This window comes from Hypanus sabinus, chromosome 24 (assembly GCF_030144855.1).
Source record: "Hypanus sabinus isolate sHypSab1 chromosome 24, sHypSab1.hap1, whole genome shotgun sequence".
Taxonomy (NCBI): domain Eukaryota; kingdom Metazoa; phylum Chordata; class Chondrichthyes; order Myliobatiformes; family Dasyatidae; genus Hypanus; species Hypanus sabinus.
The window spans coordinates 27,818,760-27,841,048 of record NC_082729.1 but is presented as its reverse complement, the minus strand read 5'-3'; the positions used below and the strand labels follow the sequence as shown (position 1 = coordinate 27,841,048).

Sequence of the window (22,289 nt, the reverse complement as noted above, 5' to 3'; positions counted from 1 at the left end):
CCATCTCTACCCCTCCCCCTTCCCTCCTCACCAACACTACCCCTCCTCACCGCCCCTCCCTCCTCCCCAACTCTCCCTTCCTCCTCCCCATCTCTACCCCTCCCCACCGCCCCTCCCTCCTCACCAACACTACCCCTCCCCCACCGCCCCTCCCTCCTCTCCATCTCTACCCCTCCCCCTTCCCTCCTCACCAACACTACCCCTCCCCACTGCCCCTCCCTCCTCACCAACTCTACCCCTCCTCACTGCCCCTCCCTCCTCACCAACACTACCCCTCTTCACTGCCCCTACCTCCTCCCCATCTCTCCCTCCTCACCAACCCTCCCTCCTCCCCATCTCTACCCCTCCCCACCGCCCCTCCCTCCTCACCAACACTACCCCTCCCCACCATCCCTCCCTCTTCACCAAAACTACCCCTCCCCACCTCTCCTCCCTCCTCACCAACACTACCCCTCCCCACCTCTCCTCCCTCCTCACCAACACTACCCCTCCCCACCGCCCCTCCCTCCTCTCCAACACTACCCCTCCCCACCGCCCCTCCCTCCTCACCAACTACCCCTCCCCACCTCCTCCCTCCTCACCAACACTACCCCTCCCCACCGCCCCTCCCTCCTCACCAACACTACCCCTCCCCACCGCCCCTCCCTCTTCACCAACACTACCCCTCCCCACCTCTCCTCCCTCCTCACCAACACTACCCCTCCCCACCTCTCCTCCCTCCTCACCAACACTACCCCTCCCCACCGCCCCTCCCTCCTCACCAACACTACCCCTCCCCACCGCCCCTCCCTCCTCTCCAACACTACCCCTCCCCACCGCCCCTCCCTCCTCACCAACTACCCCTCCCCATCGCCCCTCCCTCCTCACCAACACTACCCCTCTTCACTGCCCCTCCCTCCTCCCCTCTACCCCTCCCCACCACCCCTCCCTCCTCACCAACACTACTCCTTCTCACCGCCCCTCCCTCCTCCCCCTCTACCCCTCCTCATTGCCCCTCGCTCCTCTCCATTACCCCTCCTTACTATTTCTGCCATGGGGTGGTGCTCCCTCCTTGCCACACCACCTCCCCCCACTGCCCCTTCCACAGCATGGCATCCTCCCTCACCGCTCCTCCCCCCTTGTGACCTTCCCCATAGCGTGGCGCCTTCCCCACCACCCAACCCTCCTCATTCCCCCCCTCGCCATCCATCCTATAGTATGGTGATCTGTCCCCTCCCTCCCACCGATGCACTCCCCAGCCTCACTCACTGACTAGCGCGGCCATACTCTCATCCCGGGGGTCGAACGGACACTTCCCTTTCCCGGATTCCGTCCTGCCGGTGACCATGCGGAAGATGTATTCCTGGAAAAGGACACATGGGAAGCCGTCAGCTCACCAGGGTTCCAGGGCAAAGTTTCTGGGAACCGGTCGGCACGGGAGGGGGGACGAAGTTAAAATACAGAAAAACCTATGTAAACAGTCACGCCCAGAGAAAGCCCCAGCTTCTCCTCAGACAGACATTAAATCCAGCAGTCTTCACCCCCTCCGCAATCCTTCCTCCCCCAAAAAAAGATGGCTTGTCGATCCAATTTCAATCTCAGTTTGCACTTTCCCAATCTTCACCCCTCGAACGAGGTGTTGACGTTGGCGAGGGCCCAGAGGGGGTTCCAGAGAACGATTCCGGGAATGGAAGAGTTAACACGGGAGGAGCTTTTGCTGGCTCTGGGCCTGTACTCACTGGAGATTAGAAGGATGAGGGCGGATAGCTCGCTGAAACCTAAAAAAAAAATCGCAAGTCGACAGGGTGGATGTGGAGAGGGCGTTTCCTGTCGTGGGGGAGTTGAGGGCCAGAGGACACAGCCTCACAGTGGAGGGACGCCCATTTAGAATGGATGTGAGGAGGAATTATTGAGCCGGAGGATGGTGGGTCTGTGGAATTCACTGCCATAGGCAGACGTTGTCGCTGGGTCTATTTAAAGCAGAGGTTTCATCCTGGTTCTTGATTCGCCAGGGTCAAAGGTTACGGTGAGAAGGCAGGAGAACCGGGTCGAGGGCGATGATAAATCAGCCATGATGGGCCAAATGGCCTGATTCTGCTCCCATGGCTCAGGGTCTTACTGGGATTGCTCTCCCCACCCACCACAGCTCTGACAGTCTCAAGGGCCCGCTTTCCAACATTGCAGAGACCAGCAAAAAGACTTTCTATTCACAGTTCCAGCGCAGTGAAAGGCCACTCAAACCAACGAGCCGGAACACACAATTACACTCACGTGTCTACTGATGGGTACGGGGAACGTTTAAAGCGGATTGAATTGACTCTATTTCTTACATCCTTCACATAAATGAAGAGTAAAAATCTTCATGTTGCCTCTCCATCGAAATTTGCCGTGTGCAATCATAGTGATTTATAATATTTTATAATAAATAGAACACTCAAATCATCAGTCTGACGGCCTGGTGGAAGAAGCTGCCCCGGAGCCTGTTGGTCCTGGCTTTTATGCTGCGGTACCGTTTCCCGGACGGTAGCAGCTGGAATAGATTGTGGTTGGGGTGACTCGGGTCCCCAATGATCCTTCGGGCCCTGTAAGTGTCCTGAACAGTGGGAAGTTCAGAACTACAGATGCGCTGGGCTGTCCGCACCACTCTCTGCAGAGTCCTGCGATTGAGGGAGGAACAGCTCCCGTACCAGGCAGTGATGCAGCCGGTCGGGATGCTCACAGTTGTGCCCCTGGAGAAAGTTCTCGGGATCTGGGGGCTGAACCGTCTGAGGTGAAAGAGGCGCTGTTGTGCCACAGCCGGTGTGTAAGGTGAGGTCCTCAGTGATGTGGATGCCGAGGAAGCAGAAAAGATCAGCTTTATTTGTCATACGTACAGGAGCGAGGTAGATCAGCTGATTGAGGGGTGTCGCAGCAACAACTTTGCACTCATCGCCAGTGAGACCACAGGACTGATTGTGGACTTCAGAAAGGGCAAGACAAAGGAACACACACCCGTCCTCAGAGGCAGTTTTAATTTCCCGGGTATCGATATCTCTGAGGATCTGTTCTGGGCCCAGCGTATCAATGCAGCTACTACAGCGGCTTTATTCCATCAGGGGTCTGAGGAGATTTGGGATGTCGCCAAAGGAACTCACAAATTTCTACAGATGTACCCTGGGGAGCATTCTGACTGGCTGCATCACTGCCTGGTATGGGGGTGTGGTGGGGGAGCACTGCACGGGATAGAAATAAGCTGCGGAGAGTTGTAAACTTAGTCAGCTCCATCGTGGGCGCTGGCCTCCATAGTATCCAGGACATCTTCAGGGAGGGATGCCTCGAAAAGGCAGCGTCCATCGTTAAGGACCCAGGAGATGCCCTCCTCTCATTGCTTCCATCAGGGAGGAGGTACAGGGGCCTGAAGACCCCTCCTCTCGTTGCTTCCATCAGGGAGGAGGTACAGGGGCCTGAAGACCCCTCCTCTCGTTGCTTCCATCAGGGAGGAAGTACAGGGGCCTGAAGACCCCTCCTCTCGTTGCTTCCATCAGGGAGGAGGTACAGGGGCCTGAAGACCCCTCCTCTCGTTGCTTCCATGGGAGGAGGTACAGGGGCCTGAAGACCCCTCCTCTCGTTGCTTCCATCAGGGAGGAGGTACAGGGGCCTGAAGACCCCTCCTCTCGTTGCTACCATCAGGGAGGAGGTACAGGGGCCTGAAGACCCCTCCTCTCGTTGCTTCCATCAGGGAGGAGGTACAGGGGCCTGAAGACCCCTCCTCTCATTGCTTCCATCAGCGAGGAGGTACAGGGGCCTGAAGACCCCTCCTCTCGTTGCGTCCATCAGCGAGGAGGTACAGGGCCCTGAAGACCCCTCCTCTCGTTGCTTCCATCAGGGAGGAGGTACAGGGGCCTGAAGACCCCTCCTCTCGTTGCTTCCATCAGCGAGGAGGTACAGGGGCCTGAAGACCCCTCCTCTCATTGCGTCCATCAGCGAGGAGGTACAGGGGCCTGAAGACCCCTCCTCTCGTTGCTTCCTTCAGGGAGGAGGTACAGGGGCCTGAAGACCCCTCCTCTCGTTGCTTCCATCAGCGAGGAGGTACAGGGGCCTGAAGACCCCTCCTCTCGTTGCGTCCATCAGCGAGGAGGTACAGGGGCCTGAAGACCCCTCCTCTCGTTGCTTCCATCAGGGAGGAGGTACAGGGGCCTGAAGACCCCTCCTCTCGTTGCTTCCATCAGGGAGGAGGTACAGGGGCCTGAAGACCCCTCCTCTCGTTGCTTCCATCAGGGAGGAGGTACAGGGGCCTGAAGACCCCTCCTCTCGTTGCTTCCTTCAGGGAGGAGGTACAGGGGCCTGAAGACCCCTCCTCTCGTTGCTTCCATCAGGGAGGAGGTACAGGGGCCTGAAGACCCCTCCTCTCGTTGCGTCCATCAGCGAGGAGGTACAGGGGCCTGAAGACCCCTCCTCTCGTTGCTTCCATCAGGGAGGAGGTACAGGGGCCTGAAGACCCCTCCTCTCGTTGCTTCCATCAGGGAGGAGGTACAGGGGCCTGAAGACCCCTCCTCTCGTTGCTTCCATCAGGGAGGAGGTACAGGGGCCTGAAGACCCCTCCTCTCGTTGCTTCCTTCAGGGAGGAGGTACAGGGGCCTGAAGACCCCTCCTCTCGTTGCTTCCATCAGCGAGGAGGTACAGGGGCCTGAAGACCCCTCCTCTCGTTGCGTCCATCAGCGAGGAGGTACAGGGGCCTGAAGACCCCTCCTCTCGTTGCTTCCATCAGGGAGGAGGTACAGGGGCCTGAAGACCCCTCCTCTCGTTGCTTCCATCAGGGAGGAGGTACAGGGGCCTGAAGACCCCTCCTCTCGTTGCGTCCATCAGCGAGGAGGTACAGGGGCCTGAAGACCCCTCCTCTCGTTGCTTCCATCAGGGAGGAGGTACAGGGGCCTGAAGACCCCTCCTCTCGTTGCGTCCATCAGCGAGGAGGTACAGGGGCCTGAAGGCGCACACTCAACGATTCAGGAACAGCTTTTTCCTCTCTGCCATCTGATTTCTGAATGGACTTTGAACCCTCGAACACTACTTCACTGCTTTATCTTTGTTTTTTTCACTATTTATTTTAATTATTTTTATTATATACTCACTTCTTACTGTAATTTACAGATTTTATTATCATGTATTGAATTATACTGCACTGCACAACAACAAATTTCACGACATATGCTGCCAATATTAAACCTGGCTCTGACCCACCGCAAAGAGAAAAACACTCCAGGGATGTGCTGGTGTCAAGTGTCGCCAAACTTTGGGCGCCAACATAGTGTGCCTGCAAAGCCGTGTACACGGGACTGCAGGAGGAAACCCGAGCAGCCAGAGGAAACCCACGTAGTTACAGGGAGAAAGCACAAACCCGGCGGGAATTGAACCCGGGTCGCCAGCCAGCGCCGTCACAACATAACACCAGCCTCTACGTCACCTCATCGCCACCTAATTTTTGCAGGGAGACCCCTCATTCCAGATCCTCTCAGAGCGAAATAAAACAACTTCTCCACACACAAACGCACGCGCGAGCGCGCACATCCCTTGGGACATGTTTTCAGTCCATCACCCTTATGCTCAGTCTTGGCCTGCACGGACCAGGTAGGCCGCAAAGCCTGTTTCCACAGTAAATGACTGACTTGATGGTGTCACAGCCTTGACAAAGATCTTTAACGAAACAAGAGCGGGGACACTGGTTTCCGTGATGTGCTGAGCCGTGTCCGCAACTCTCTGCGGTCCCGGGCGGAGCAGTTGCCGGGCCGAGCTGTGGTGCGTCCAGATCAGATGCTTTCTGCGGGGCTTCGGTAAAGATCGGTGGGGGTGGGGGGGGGGTGGGGGGAGTGCCGAATTTCTTTCACCTCCTGAGCGTTGGTGACTTCGACGTGGTCGGGCTATTGACCATGTTCAGTCCAGGGAACGTGAAGCTCTCAACCGTTGATGCAGACAGGAGTGTGTGCACCCCACCCCCCCTCCTGAAATCAATATCCAGCTCTTCTGTTTCATTGATGTTGGGGGAAATCCTGACCCGGGCTCTTCGTCATTTGAGATATGGTGATATCATCAGCAAACTTAACACCATAAGACATAGGAGCACAATGTGGCCATTCAGCCCATCCAGTCTGTTCCGCCATTCCACCGTGGCTGATTTAGTATCCTCCTCAACCCCATTCTCCTGCCTTCTCCCCATAAACTTTGGCACTCTGACTAATCAAGAATCCTGCCATCTCTGTTTTAACTACACCCAGTGACTCGGCCTCCACAGTCGTCTGTGGCAATGAATTCCACAGATTCTCCACCCTCTGGCTAGAGAAACTCCTTCTCATCTCTGTTCCAAATGGACATCCCTCTATTCTGAGTCTGTGTCCTCTGGCCTTAGATTCTCCGGCCATAGGAAACATCCTTTTGATATTTGATAAGTTTCAATGAGATCCCCACACCCCCCCCCCCCATTCTTCTAAACTCCATTAAGTACAGGCCCAGAGCTCTCCGCCGTTAACCCTTTCATCCCTGGGACCATTCTTGTAAACCTCCTCTGGACCCTCTCCAATGTCTTTGACCAGGGGCCCCAGACTGCTCAGAATATTCCAAGTGCGTCCTGGCCAGGGCCTTGTGAAGCCTCAGCACAACATCCTTGCTTTTATATTCTCGTCCTCTCAAAATGAAAGCTGACGTGGTATTCGCCTTCCTCACCACCTGCAATTTAACCTTCAGGGAACCCTGCACACAGACTCCCAAGTCCCTTTGCAACTCTGATTTTTGAATTTTCTCCCCCATTTAGAAAACAGTCTGTGCCTTCATTGCTTATACCGAAATGCACGGCCATACACTGCACAACAATGTATCCCATCAGCCAGTTCTGTGCCCATTCTCCTAGTTTGTCCAAGTCCTTCCGTAGCCTCTCTTCTTCCTCAGAACTACCTGTCCCTCCACCTATCTTGGTACTGCTTCCAAATCTGGCCACAAAGCCAACACTTCTGTCGTCCAAATCATTGACATGAAAAGGGGACCCTGAGTCACTGGCAGCCGAACAGAAAAGCCCCCCTCTATTCCCCCCCCCCCCCCCCCCGTTGCCTGCTACCATCTTCTATCCATGCCAGCGTCTTTCCTGCACTATCTTGTTAAGCAGCCTCGTGTCCTTCAGCAAATCCAATCACACAACATCCACTGACTCTCCTTTGCCTAACAACCTGCCTGTTGTTTCTTCAAAGAATTCCAACAGACTTCTCTGGCTAACTTTCCCGACTTTGGCCTGTTTTATCATGAGCTTCCAAGTAGCCTGAAGGAATACTAACATTGCATTTGCTTTCCTCACCACGGCCTCAACCTGCAAATTAACCTTTAGCGGACCCTGCACAAGGACTCCCAAGCCCCTTTGTGCAACCTTGCTATATGAAATGACGATTCCATATGATTCTAGACGACAGAGACGCAGGATTGGGCCATTTCGCCCATCGAGTCTGTGCGGCCATTTCATCGTGGCTGATCCGATTTTCCTCTCAGCCCCAATCTCCCCGTATCCCTTCACGCCCCGACCTACCAAATATCTGTCAACCTCCGCCTTAAATAAACCCAGTGACTTGGCCTCCACAGCCGTCCATAGCAACGAATTCCACAGATACTCCATTCACGGGCTACGGAAATTCCTCACCTCAACTCTAAAGGAACGTCCCTCTGGTTCTAGGCTCCTCCACTAAAGGAAACACCCTCTCTGCCTCCTCTCTATCGAGGCCCTTCAGCGTTCAATAGCTTTCAGTGAGACCCCTCTCATTCTTCTGAATTCCAGTGAGTCCAGGCCCAGAGCCATCTAACACTCTCACTCTCACAAACCTCTTCTGAACCCTCTCCGACGTCAGCACATCCTTTCTTACATAAAGGGCCGAAAACTGCTCACAGTGAGGCCCCGCCCGCGCCTCGTGAAGCTTCGACATTGGATCCCGGCATACGTCACATTAAATCAATTTCCACTCTCGTGTTCCCCAGTGGCTATGAGCCCGGTCTGTCAGAGCCTTTCTCATAGGACAACCCACCATTCCAGGGGTCTAGGAAAGCCCCTTCTGGGGTTTGGAGTACCCACCCATTCCGGGGGTCTAGGAAAGCCCCTTCTGGGGTTTAGAGTACCCACCCATTCCAGGGGTCTAGGAAAGCCCCTTCTGGGGTTTACAGTACCCACCCATTCCAGGGGTCTAGGAAAGCCCCTTCTGGGGTTTAGAGTACCCACCCATTCCGGGGGTCTAGGAAAGCCCCTTCTGGGGTTTAGAGTACCCACCCATTCCAAGGGTCCAGGAAAGCCCCTTCTGGGGTTTAGAGTACCCACCCATTCCAGGGGTCTAGGAAAGCCCCTTCTGGGGTTTACAGAAACCACCCATTCCAGGGGTCTAGGAAAGCCCCTTCTGGGGTTTGGAGTACCCACCCATTCCGGGGGTCTAGGAAAGCCCCTTCGGGGTTTACAGTACCCACCCATTCCAGGGGTCTAGGAAAGCCCCTTCTGGGGTTTAGAGTACCCACCCATTCCAGGGGTCTAGTAAACCCCTTCTGGGGTTTAGAGTACCCACCCATTCCAGGGGTCTAGGAAAGCCCCTTCTGGGGTTTACAGAAACCACCCATTCCAGGGGTCTAGGAAAGCCCCTTCTGGGGTTTGGAGTACCCACCCATTCCGGGGGTCTAGGAAAGCCCCTTCGGGGTTTACAGTACCCACCCACTCCAGGGGTCTAGGAAAGCCCCTTCTGGGGTTTAGAGTACCCACCCATTCCAGGGGTCTAGGAAAGCCCCTTCTGGGGTTTACAGAACCCACCCATTCCAGGGGTCTAGGAAAGCCCCTTCTGGGGTTTGGAGTACCCACCCATTCCGGGGGTCTAGGAAAGCCCCTTAGGGGTTTACAGTACCCACCCATTCCAGGGGTCTAGTAAACCCCTTCTGGGGTTTGGAGTACCCACCCATTCCGGGGGTCTAGGAAAGCCCCTTCTGGGGTTTACAGAACCCACCCATTCCAGGGGTCTAGGAAAGCCCCTTCTGGGGTTTAGAGTACCCACCCATTCCAGGGGTCTAGGAAAGCCCCTTCTGGGGTTTGGAGTACCCACCCATTCCGGGGGTCTAGGAAAGCCCCTTCTGGGGTTTAGAGTACCCACCCATTCCAAGGGTCCAGGAAAGCCCCTTCTGGGGTTTGGAGTACCCACCCATTCCGGGGGTCTAGGAAAGCCCCTTCGGGGTTTACAGTACCCACCCATTCCAGGGGTCTAGGAAAGCCCCTTCTGGGGTTTAGAGTACCCACCCATTCCAGGGGTCTAGTAAACCCCTTCTGGTGTTTGGAGTACCCACCCATTCCAGGGGTCTAGGAAAGCCCCTTCTGGGGTTTGGAGTACCCACCCATTCCAGGGGTCTAGGAAAGCCCCTTCTGGGGTTTGGAGTACCCACCCATTCCGGGGGTCTAGGAAAGCCCCTTCTGGGGTTTAGAGTACCCACTCATTCCAGGGGTCTAGGAAAGCCCCTTCTGGGGTTTAGAGTACCCACCCATTCCAGGGGCCTAGGAAAGCCCCTTCTGGAGTTTAGAGTACCCACCCATTCCAGGGGTCTAGTAAACCCCTTCTGGGGTTTACAGTACCCACCCATTCCAGGGGTCTAGGAAAGCCCCTTCTGGGGTTTACAGTACCCACCCATTCCAGGGGTCTAGGAAAGCCCCTTCTGGGGTTTGGAGTACCCACCCATTCCAGGGGTCTAGGAAAGCCCCTTTTGGGGTTTACAGTAACCACCCATTCCGGGGGTCTAGGAAAGCCCCTTTTGGGGTTTACAGTACCCACCCATTCCGGGGGTCTAGGAAAGCCCCTTTTGGGGTTTACAGTACCCACCCATTCCGGGGGTCTAGTATACCCCTTCCAGCGACCCGACTTCAAAAGGAGTCTGTTCATTCTGCCCCGTGAATGCGTTGGTTCCCTCCCGCCTCCCGAAGACGTACGGGTCAGTAAGTAATGGGGGTGCTACGCTGGCGCCTGCCGGTCACCGACGGGAACGGCGCAGTTCACGGTATGTTTTGGTCTTTTTAGCGATTCGGGGCGGCGTACGTCCTCCCGGGTCTTTGAGCCACACCTCCCCCACCCGGAGCAAAGCCCGATTCACCCCAACCTCACCATGGTACAATTTACAAGGACCAGTTCACCTCCCTTTGGAAACTGGGAAAACCCTTGCAGAAAACAAAACTCCTTACAGGGCAGCACCGGAATTGAACTCTGAACTCCGACATGACCCGAGACCCTCAATGCTACACTACCATGGCAATGGACATGTGAACCAAATGAAACTAATCTTTAACTCTGAACTGCTTTCAAGGCACTTACATTAAAGAGGGGGTTCGATACTGACCACGGAAAAGGCCTTTCAGCCCTTCTACACCAGTCTCATTTGCCCGGGTTAGGACTGTATTCTTCTGCACCTTGTCTATTCAAGTCTCTGTCTAAGTGCTCCTAATGCAGTCAGTAGACTCTCAATGGCCACTTTGTCCGTGGTCTCCTGCTGCTGGAGCCTGTGCACTCCAAGGTTTGATGTGTTGTGCTCTTCTGCACACCACATATGTGGTCATTTGAGTTGCTGTCAGCTTGAACCAGTCTGGCCATTCTCCTCCGCCCTCCCTCGTTAACGAGACGTTCTCACCCACAGAAGTGGCCGCTCTGGATGTTCTCTGTTCTTCACCCCATTCTCTGTAAACTCTCGAAACTGTTGTGTGTGAAAATCCCGGGAGATCAGCAGTTTCTGAAATACTCAAACCACCCCGTCTGGCACCAACAGTCAAAGTCACTCAGATCACATTTCTTCCCCGTTCTGGTGTTTGGTCTGAACAACAACTGAACCTCTTGACCGTGTCAGCATGCTTTTATGCACTGAGTTGCTGCCACGTGATTGGCTGATTAGATATTTGCATGTACCTAATAACCCAATTGTATCCAATTCCGCCAGCACCTCTGTAAACGGCATCCAGACATCACCACTCTCTGTACAAAACACTCACCCCTCAGGACCCCTTTGAACTTCCTCACTCTCACCTTCTGACCTTGATACCCCTACAGTGGGAAACGGTTCTGTCTAACTTCCCTCTCACCGTCACAGCCGTGTATACGTATATTGGGATAAGGAGGCAGGGAGGGGTGTAGGGGAGGGGGGGGGTCACATTGACGGGGAGGGGTGTAGGGGAGTGAGGGGTCACATTGACGGGGAGGGGGCACACTGACGGGGAGTGGTCAAATTGACAGGGTGGGGGCACATTGACGGGGAGGGGTGTAGGGGAGGGAGGGGGCACATTGACGGGGAGGGTTGTAGGAGAGGGAGGAGGAACATTGACGGGGAGGGTGTAGGGGAGGGAGGGGGCACATTGACGGGGAGGGTGTAGGGGAGGGAGGGGGTCACACAGGGAGGGGTGTAGGGGAGGGAGGGGGGTCACATGACGGGGAGGGTGTAGGGGAGGGAGGGGTCACAGAGACAGGGAGGGGTGTAGGGGAGGGAGGGGTCACATTGACGGGGAGGGGGCACACTGACGGGGAGTGGTCAAATTGACAGGGTGGGGCACATTGACGGGGAGGGGTGTAGGGGAGGGAGGGGGCACATTGATGGGGAGGGTGTAGGGGAGGGAGGGGTCACATCGACAGGGAGGGGGTCACAGAGATGGGGCGGGTGTAGGGGAGAGGGTCACATTGACGGGGAGGGGTGTAGGGGAGGGAGGGGTCACATTGACAGGGAGGGGTCACATTGAAGGGGGAGGGGTGTAGGGGAGGGAGGGGTCACATTGACGGGGAGGAGGCACACTGACGGGGAGCGGTCACATTGACGGGGAGGGTGTAGGGGAGGGAGGGGTCATATCGACAGGGAGGGTGTCACAGATGGGGCGGGTGTAGGGGAGAGGGGTCACATTGACGGGGAGGGGTGTAGGGGAGGGAGGGGGTCACATTGACGGGGAGGGTGTAGGGGAGGGAGGGGGCACATTGACGGGAGGGTGTAGGAGAGGGAGGAGGAACATTGACGGGGAGGGGTGTAGGGGAGGGAGGGGTCACATTGAAGGGGAGGGGTGTAGGGAGGGAGGGGTCACATTGACGGGGAGGGGTGTAGGGGAGGGAGGGGGCACATTGATGGGAGGGGTGTAGGGGGAGGGAGGGGGTACATTGACGGGGGGGGTGTAGGGGAGGGAGGGGTCACATTGACGGGGAGGGTGTAGGGGAGGGAGGGGTCACAGAGAACAGGGAGGGGTGTAGGGGAGGGAGGGGTCACTGACGGGGAGGGGTGTAGGGGAGGGAGGGTTCACATTGACGGGGAGGGTGTAGGGGAGGGAGGGGTCACATCGACAGGGAGGGGTGTAGGGGAGGGAGGGGGTCACAGAGACAGGGAGGGGTGTAGGGGAGGGAGGGGTCACATTGACCGGGGGAGGGGTGTAGGGGAGGGAGGGTTCACATTGACGGGGAGGGTGTAGGGGAGGGAGGGGTCACATCGACAGGGAGGGGTGTAGGGGAGGGAGGGGGTCACAGAGACAGGGAGGGGTGTAGGGGAGGGAGGGGTCACATTGACAGGGAGGGGTCACATTGACGGGGAGGGGTGTAGGGGAGGGAGGGGTCACATTGATGGGGAGGGTGTAGGGAGGGAGGGGACATTGACGGGGAGGGTGTAGGGGAGGGAGGGGTCACATTGACAGGGAGGGGTCACATTGACGGGGTGGGTTGTAAGGGAGGGAGGGGTCACATTGACGGGAGGGGGTACATTGACGGGGAGGGGGCACATTGACGGGGAGGGTGTAGGGGAGGGAGGTGTCACATTGACGGGGAGGGGTGTAGGGGAGGGAGGGGGCACATTGATGGGGAGGAGGCACATTGACAGGGAGGGGTGTAGGGGAGGGAGGGGACATTGACGGGGAGGGGGCACATTGACGGGGAGGGTGTAGGGGAGGGAGGGAACATTGACGGGGAGGGGTGTAGGGGAGGAGGGGTCACATTGACAGGGAGGGGGTCACAGAGATGGGGCAGGTGTAGGGGAGGGAGGGGGCACACTGACGGGGAGGGGGCACCTTGACGGGGAGGGGTGTAGGGGACGGAGGGGTCATTGACGGGGAGGGGGCACATTGACGGGGAGGGTGTAGGGGAGGGAGGGGGCACCTTGACGGGGAGGTGTAGGGGAGGGAGGGGACATTGACGGGGAGGGGGCACATTGACGGGGAGGGGTGTAGGAAGGGAGGGGACATTGACGGGGAGGGGGCACATTGACGGGGAGGGGTGTAGGGGAGGGAGGGGGGCACATTGACGGGAGGAGGCACATTGACGGGGAGGGGTGTAAGGGAGGGAGGGGTCCACATTGACAGGGAGGGGGTCACATTGACGGGGAGGGGTGTAGGGGGAGGGAGGGGTCACATTGACGGGGAGGGGGCACATTGACGGGGAGGGGTGTAGGGGAGGGAGGGGGCACATTGACAGGGAGGGGTGTAGGGGAGGGAGGGGACATTGACGGGGAGGGGGCACATTGACGGGGAGGGTGTAGGGGAGGGAGGGGACATTGACGGGGAGGGGGCACATTGACGGGGAGGGTGTAGGGGAGGGAGGGGACATTGACGGGGAGGGGGCACCTTGACGGTTAGGGTGTAGGGGGGAGGGAGGTGTCACATTGACGGGGAGGGTGTAGGGGAGGGAGGGGGCACATTGACGGGGAGGGGTGTAGGGGAGGGAGGTGTCACATTGACGGGGAGGGGTGTAGGGGAGGGAGGGGGCACATTGACGGGGAGGAGGCACATTGACAGGGAGGGGTGTAGGGGAGGGAGGGGGCACATTGATGGGGAGGAGGCACATTGACAGGGAGGGGTGTAGGGGAGGGAGGGGACATTGACGGGGAGGGGGCACATTGACGGGGAGGGTGTAGGGGAGGGAGGGGACATTGACGGGGAGGGGGCACATTGACGGGGAGGGGTGTAGGGAAGGGAGGGGACATTGACGGGGAGGGGGCACATTGACGGGGAGGGGTGTAGGGGAGGGAGGGGGCACATTGACGGAGGAGGCACATTGACGGGGAGGGGTGTAAGGGAGGGAGGGGTCACATTGACAGGGAGGGGTCACATTGACAGGGAGGGGTGTAGGGGAGGAGGGGTCACATTGACGGGGAGGGGTGTAGGGGAGGGAGGGGGCACATTGACAGGGAGGGGTGTAGGGGAGGGAGGGACATTGACGGGGAGGGGGCACATTGACGGGGAGGGTGTAGGGGAGGGAGGGGACATTGACGGGGAGGGGGCACATTGACGGGGAGGGTGTAGGGGAGGGAGGGGACATTGACGGGGAGGGGGCACCTTGACGGTTAGGGTGTAGGGGAGGGAGGTGTCACATTGACGGGGAGGGGTGTAGGGGAGGGAGGTGTCACATTGACGGGGAGGGGTGTAGGGGAGGGAGGGGGCACATTGACGGGGAGGAGGCACATTGACAGGGAGGGGTGTAGGGGAGGGAGGGGGCACACTGCCGGGGGTGGGTTGTAAGGGAGGGGAGGGGTCACATTGACGGGGAGGGGGTACATTGACGGGGAGGGGGCACATTGACGGGGAGGGGGTGTAGGGGAGGAGGGGTCACATTGACCGGGGAGGGGGTACATTGACGGGGAGGGGGCACATTGACGGGGAGGGTTGTAGGGGAGGGAGGGTGTCACATTGACGGGGAGGGGTGTAGGGGAGGGAGGGGGCACATTGATGGGGGAGGGAGGCACATTGACAGGGAGGGGTGTAGCGGAGGAGAGGGGACATGACGGGGAGGGGGCACATGACGGGGAGGGTGTAGGGGCAGGGAGGGAACATTGACGGGGAGGGGTGTAGGGGAGGGAGGGGTCCACATTGACAGGGAGGGGGTCACAGAGATGGGGCAGGTGTAGGGGAGGGAGGGGGCACACTGACGGGGAGGGGGCACCTTGACGGGGAGGGGTGTAGGGGGACGGAGGGGTCATTGACGGGGGAGGGGGCACATTGACGGGGAGGGTGTAGGGGAGGGAGGGGGCACCTTGACGGGGAGGTGTAGGGGAGGGAGGGGACATTGACGGGAGGGGGCACATTGACGGGGAGGGGTGTAGGGAAAGGGAGGGGGACATTGACGGGGAGGGGGCACATTGACGGGGAGGGGTGTAGGGGAGGGAGGGGGCACATTGACGGGAGGAGGCACATTGACGGGGAGGGGTGTAAGGGAGGGAGGGGTCACATTGACAGGGAGGGGTCACATTGACGGGGAGGGGGTGTAGGGGAGGGAGGGGTCACATTGACGGGGAGGGGGCACATTGACGGGGAGGGGGTGTAGGGGAGGGAGGGGGCACATTGACAGGGAGGGGTGTAGGGGGAGGGAGGGACATTGACGGGAGGGGGCACATTGACGGGGAGGGTGTAGGGGAGGGAGGGGACATTGACGGGGAGGGGGCACATTGACGGGGAGGGTGTAGGGGAGGGAGGGGACATTGACGGGGAGGGGGCACCTTGACGGTTAGGGTGTAGGGGAGGACGGTGTCACATTGACGGGGAGGGTGTAGGGGAGGGAGGGGGCACATTGACGGGGAGGGGGTGTAGGGGAGGGAGGTGTCACATTGACGGGGAGGGGTGTAGGGGAGGGAGGGGGCACATTGACGGGGAGGAGGCACATTGACAGGGAGGGGTGTATGGGGAGGGAGGGGGCACATTGATGGGGAGGAGGCACATTGACAGGGAGGGGTGTAGGGGAGGGAGGGGACATTGACGGGGAGGGGGGCACATTGACGGGGAGGGTGTAGGGGAGGGAGGGGACATTGACGGGGAGGGGGCACATTGACGGGGAGGGGTGTAGGGAAGGGAGGGGACATTGACGGGGAGGGGGCACATTGACGGGGAGGGGTGTAGGGGAGGGAGGGGGCACATTGACGGGAGGAGGCACATTGACGGGGAGGGGTGTAAGGGAGGGAGGGGTCACATTGACAGGGAGGGGTCACATTGACAGGGAGGGGTGTAGGGGAGGGAGGGGTCACATTGACGGGGAGGGGTGTAGGGGAGGGAGGGGGCACATTGACAGGGAGGGGTGTAGGGGAGGGAGGGGACATTGACGGGGAGGGGGCACATTGACGGGGAGGGTGTAGGGGAGGGAGGGGACATTGACGGGGAGGGGGCACATTGACGGGGAGGGTGTAGGGGAGGGAGGGGACATTGACGGGGAGGGGGCACCTTGACGGTTAGGGTGTAGGGGAGGGAGGTGTCACATTGACGGGGAGGGGTGTAGGGGAGGGAGGTGTCACATTGACGGGGAGGGGTGTAGGGGAGGGAGGGGGCACATTGACGGGGAGGAGGCACATTGACAGGGAGGGGTGTAGGGGAGGGAGGGGGCACACTGACGGGGAGGGGGCACATTGACGGGGAGGGGTGTAGGGGAGGGAGGGGGCACATTGATGGGGAGGAGGCACATTGACAGGGAGGGGTGTAGGGGAGGGAGGGGACATTGACGGGGAGGGGGCACATTGACGGGGAGGGTGTAGGGGAGGGAGGGGACATTGACGGGGAGGGGGCACATTGACGGGGAGGGTGTAGGGGAGGGAGGGGACATTGACGGGGAGGGGGCACCTTGATGGGGAGGGGTGTAGGGGAGGGAGGGGACATTGACGGGGAGGGGGCACCTTGACGGGGAGGGGGCACCTTGACGAGGAGGTGTAGGGGAGGGAGAGGACACATTGACGGGGAGGGGGCACACTGACGGGGAGGGGGCACCTTGACGGGGAGGGGTGTAGGGGAGGGAGGGGACATTGACGGGGAGGGGGCACATTGACGGGGAGGGTGTAGGGGAGGGAGGGGGCACATTGACGGGGAGGGGTCACCCTGACGGGGAGGGGTATAGGGGAGGGAGGGGTCACATTGACAGTGAGGGGGTCACAGAGATGGGGCAGGTGTAGGGGAGGGAGGGGACATTGACGGTGAGGGGGCACATTGACGGGGAGGGTGTAGGGGAGGGAGGGGGCACACTGATGGGGAGGGTGTAGGGGAGGGAGGGGGCACACTGACGGGGAGGGGTGTAGGGGAGGGAGGGGGCACCTTGACAGGGAGGTGTAGGGGAGGGAGGGGACATTGACGGGGAGGGTGTAGGGGAGGGAGGGGGCACACTGATGGGGAGGGTGTAGGGGAGGGAGGGGGCACACTGACGGGGAGGGGTGTAGGGGAGGGAGGGGGCACACTGATGGGGAGGGTGTAGGGGAGGGAGGGGGCACCTTTATGGGGAGGGTGTAGGGGAGGGAGGGGACATTGACGGGGAGGGGGCACATTGACGGGGAGGGTGTAGGGGAGGGAGGGGGCACATTGACGGGGAGGGGTGTAGGGGAGGGAGGGGGCACACTGACGGGGAGGGCCTACCTCAGACCGCCAGCCCCTGTACACGAAGCTACAGACCGGATGGAAGGCGCCGGTGCCACAGACGTAGAGGTGGGTGCGATTCCACGGTTCGATCAGGCGCACAAAGTTGGAACATTCATCCTGGGAGAGTGAGAGAGGGAGGGGAGGGGTGGAGAGAGAGTGAGGGATGTTAGAGAGATGTTACATTGAACCCGTGAGCCTCCAGCCTCTGCCCTCCCCTCACCCATCTTCCTCCGCCCGGGAATTTTGATACTCACATCCCTGCCTTTCCCGGCCATCCGGCACTCATCCTGTCGGAATGCAGGCGCCGGCCAGTGTATCTGTGGGACGAAGCACATGCGTTAGACACAACACAGTCCAGCCAGATGCTGCTCGCTCCATCGAGGCCGTGCTGGCCCACCAAGAGTGCGATGGGATGGCAGGGTGGGGGGGGTGTTACCATTCCCGCTTCCCAGAGATTTGTCTGACTTGTTACCCACCAATCCCTCCGTTGGGTTTGACTCCACCTCACTAGGGTCCGTGTCGAGGGAGAGGAGCTTACGGGTGGGGCACTCCCCCGCCCTCAGTGGGAGAAAGGGGCGGGTTTGGGAGTTACCGAGGGGGAGGTAAAGTGGTGGATGTGGAGTACGTGGACTAACTCCACCCTGGCAAGCGGGGAGAGTCCCGACACACAACAGGTAATGGGGAAAGGTGTCCCGACACGCCCCAGTACTCACAAGGAGGGGCTCCCGATTGATGTTCTGGAGGTCGAGTGCAAGCAGGTAGTCACGGGCACCCACGTACAGACGCTCCTGGTCCGGGTCGAGGGTGCAGCAGATGGAAGCCACCACTGTCCAGCAGGAAGTTCAGGGGTCGCGCTGTCCCGCTCTGGACCAGCTCTGGAGGAGGGGGTCAACGAGAGAGTCGTCAGTCTCGGGGGGAGGGAGCGAGGGAGAGGTGGTGAGAATCCACCTCACTGTGCCAGCGGCTGTGGGCAGGGAGTGGCGTTGGGAAGGGCCGAGGAGAGAGGGGGTGAGGAGGCAAAAGGAGAGGGAGAAGGGAAAGGAGAGAGTGAGGGACAAGGAGAGAAAGGGAAGGAGAGAAGGAGGGAAGGAAAGACGAAGAGTGAGGGAAGGGAGTGAGTGAGGAAAGAGAGGAGGGAGGGAAGGAATGAGGAAGAGAGGAGGAGGGAAGGACAGAAGGAGTGAGGATGGGAGGAGAGAGTGATCCCAGTCTGGGACGGGAGGGTGGGTGACCCAGGGGAGATGAAAGGGCCTCAGCCACTGATCTAGCAGACGCCAGGCGACTGGAGCTGGGCTGCCAGCCACCCCCGGCCCTGACGTCACCCAGCCCCCCTGCTGGGCTCTCTGATGTACAGCCGGCAGCCTGCCATTCTCTGCATTCCCCCCCCTCAGCACGAGACCACTGCCCCCTCCCATCACCCTGCACCCTCCCTGGCATCCCAGCACGGAACCGAATCCGCCCTCCATCTCCCCTTTACCCCTGCCCCTCCCTGGCATCCCAGCACTGGACTGAGTGCTGCCCCCCCCTTACACAGTCAGGCCTGGTCTCTCTGTGCTGTCTCTAATTCCCCCGCCCACCCTCCTTTCCTTTCCCTCTCCCTCCGTCCTCCTCCCCCCCTCCAGCTTGTCTCTCACTTCATTTATTTCACACCCCTCGAATCCACCTATCCCTCCCTCTCTCCCCCTGCCTCTGTCACTCCCTTTATCTCCTTCTCAGATTACTCTCTCCATCTTTCCCTCTCTCTCCCCTCCCTCCCTCACTTGCTCCCTCCCCTTTTTTCTTCACCTTTCACCCTTCCTCTCTCCCCCTCACCATCTCCCTCACCCACTTGCTCTCTCCCTATCTCACACCCTCCTTTCTTTTCCTCTCTTCACCCTTGCTTCCTGTCCCTCTCCCTCCCTCCTCCCTTCTATTCTTCCTCCCTCTGCTCCCTAAAGATGTCCCGGATACTTTGTAGGCTCGTACCCAAGATGGAACTGACTAGATTTACAACCTCCTGCAGCTCCCCATCCCAAAGGTCAGCCAGGGGCAGCTATCCTACTCCTGGCTTCCTGCTCTCCCATCCAATGACCTACTCCCTCAGCGAGGGTTTCTGTGTTAACCCCTCCCTCCCCATCCCCCAGAAACAGCCCCCACCCCTGCCATTCACCGGCCAACCCTTCCTCCGGTACGGCCACAATGCCCCGGTTTGCCCTCCCAGGATAATCAAGACAAAGTCTCTCTGCTCCCTCCCACAGTGACTAGTGCACGGGTAACCCCCACGGTATCAGCTCCTTCCCGTCCCGTCCTGTCCTCCCCCCAGCCATCCGGTCACAAAGAAGGCAAACGCTCCATTGAGAAGACCTTGAAGGAGATGGTCATGGCAGAAGTGACAGGAAGGACCAGATTGAGAAGAACAAATACCAGGAGCTGGTAGAGCAGTGCCAGAGGCAGGGGGTGAGCCTAACGAGGTGGGCTGGCCGCTCGCTCTGCAGGACCGACCCTCTCCCTGGCGTTTTGGGGTCCGCAAAGAATGGACCGTCACAGAGTCTCCGGATGGCTACAGATCAGGCGGTGTGACCCGCGGGCCGACGCTGCCGGGACACGAGCTGGGGCCTGGTCAACCCCGCCTGGGTGACAGGGTCTGACCCAAAACGCCCGATGACCCCGGGTCACGCCGCCGATCACGCGTCCCAGCGTACGCCCTGTGACGTATCTCAGCATCAGGGGCTCGAAGAGGTCGGGCAGGTCACCAAAGGCTCCAGCAGACTTTTACAGGCGTACCGGGGAGAGCATTCTGAACGTCTGGGGTGGAGGGGCCACTGCACAGGGTCAGAAAGTTGTCAACTCAGCCGGCTCCATCACAGGCACTGGCCTCCCCCAGCCCCCAGGACACCTTCCCTACAGACCCTCCTCACCCAGGACACCTTCCCTACAGACCATCCTCACCCAGGACACCTTCGCTACGGACCCTCCTCACCCAGGACACCTTCCCTACAGACCCTCCTCACCCAGGACACCTTCCCTACAGACCCTCCTCACCCAGGACACCTTCACTACGGACCCTCCTCACCCAGGACACCTTCCCTACAGACCCTCCTCACCCAGGACACCTTCCCTATGGACCCTCCTCACCCAGGACACCTTCCCTACGGACCCTCCTCACCCAGGACACCATCGCTACGGACCCTCCTCACCCAGGACACCTTCGCTACGGACCCTCCTCACCCAGGACACCATCACTACGGACCCTCCTCACCCAGGACACCTTCCCTACAGACCCTCCTCACCCAGGACACCTTCACTACGGACCCTCCTCACCCAGGACACCTTCACTACGGACCCTCCTCACCCAGGACACCTTCCCTACGGACCCTCCTCACCCAGGACACCTTCACTACGGACCAACCTCACCCAGGACACCTTCGCTACGGACCCTCCTCACCCAGGACACCATCACTACGGACCCTCCTCACCCAGGACACCTTCCCTACGGACCCTCCTCACCCAGGACACCTTCGCTACGGACCCTCCTCACCCAGGACACCTTCACTACGGACCCTCCTCACCTCGTCCCATTGCTACCATCAGAAAGGAGACACACACTCAACAATTCTTCCCCTCCACCAGCAGATTTCTGAATGGTTCATGAACAGTATCTCACTATTTCTGTATGATTTTTTTTATTTTTAATACATTTCTTACTGTGACCTGGTAATTTTTTGTGTCGCATCCAACCCGCTGGCACGAGCATCAATTCCTCCAGCTTCTGGGAACTGACCTCCTCTGTTTCCCTCCCCACCCTCTCACCCTCACCCTCTGTAATTGGATCCTCGACTTCCTAACCAGAAGACCACAGTCTGTGCGGATTGGTGATAACATATCCTCCTTGCTGACGATCAACACTGGTGCACCTCAGGGGTGTGTGTGAGCCCACTGCTCTACTCTCTCTACACACATGACTGTGCGGCTAGGTACAGCCTAAATACCACCTATGAATTTGCTGACAATACAACCATCATTGGGAGAATCTCAGGTGGTGACGAGAGGGCGTACAGGAGCGAGATATGCCAACTAGTGGGGTGGTGTCGCAGCAACAACCTGGCACTCAACGTCAGTGAGACAAAAGAGCTGATTGTGGACTTGGGTAAGACGAAGGAACACATACCAATCCTCACAGAGCGATCAGCAGTGGAGAGAGTGAGCAGCTTCAAGTTCCAGACTGACAAAATCTCTGAGGATCTAACCCAACATATCGATGTAGTCATAAAGAAGGCAAGACAGCAGCTATACTTTATTAGGAACTTGAAGCAATTTGGCATATCAACAAATACTCTCAAAAACGTCTATAATTGTACCATGGAGAGCATTCTGACAGGCTCCGTCACTGTCTGGTGTGGAGGGGCTACTGCACAGGACCGAAAGAAGCTGCAGGAGGTTGTAAATCTAGTCAGTTCCATCTTGGGTACTAGCCTACAAAGTACCCAGGACATCTTTAGAGAGTGGTGTCTCAGAAAGGCAGCGTCAATTATTAAGGACCTCCAGCACCCAGGGCATGTCCTTTTCTCACTGTTACCATCAGGGAGGAGATACAGGAGCCTGAAGGCACACACTCAGCGATTCAGAAACAGCTTCTTCCCCTCTGCCATCCGATTCCTAAATGGGCATTGAACCCTGGGACATTACCCCACTTTTTTAATATGCACTACTTCTGTTTTTGCACATTTTTAAATAATCTATTCAATATACATAATTGATCTGTTTATTTATTATGTTTTATTTTATTATCATTATTATTTTTCTCTCTCTCTCTCTCTGCTAGGCATTGAACTGCTGCTGCTAAGTTGACAAATTTCATGTCACACACCATTGATAATAAACCTGATTCTGACTGGTTCCTCGGCCCCCTGTCAGAAACCCTCCTAAGGGGTTGGGGCTTGGCCACTGTTCTGGGATCCAGCCATGTGCCAATAACCCTCCGCTA

The 22,289-nt window shown here is 58.5% G+C and overlaps 1 protein-coding gene across 2 annotated transcripts in view; it reads right to left on the bottom strand.

Annotated features, from left to right (window-relative positions):
• The window catches only part of LOC132380579 (semaphorin-3F-like), a 52,306-nt gene extending 33,627 nt beyond the window's left edge, over window positions 1-18,679 (bottom strand). Inside the window, exons 1-4 of one of the 2 annotated variants that reach the window (XM_059949496.1) lie at window positions 18,040-18,679; window positions 17,581-17,643; window positions 17,324-17,443; window positions 1,249-1,342 (exon numbers count right to left, since the gene is read on the bottom strand). In XM_059949496.1, coding sequence (XP_059805479.1) covers window positions 1,249-1,342; window positions 17,324-17,443; window positions 17,581-17,601 — 235 coding nt within the window. In that variant the 5' untranslated portion in view covers window positions 17,602-17,643; window positions 18,040-18,679. The remainder of the gene's footprint in view (window positions 1-1,248; window positions 1,343-17,323; window positions 17,444-17,580; window positions 17,644-18,039) is intronic. The other variant, XM_059949495.1, reaches the window with a different exon arrangement.
• Window positions 18,680-22,289: the final 3,610 nt, after the last annotated feature.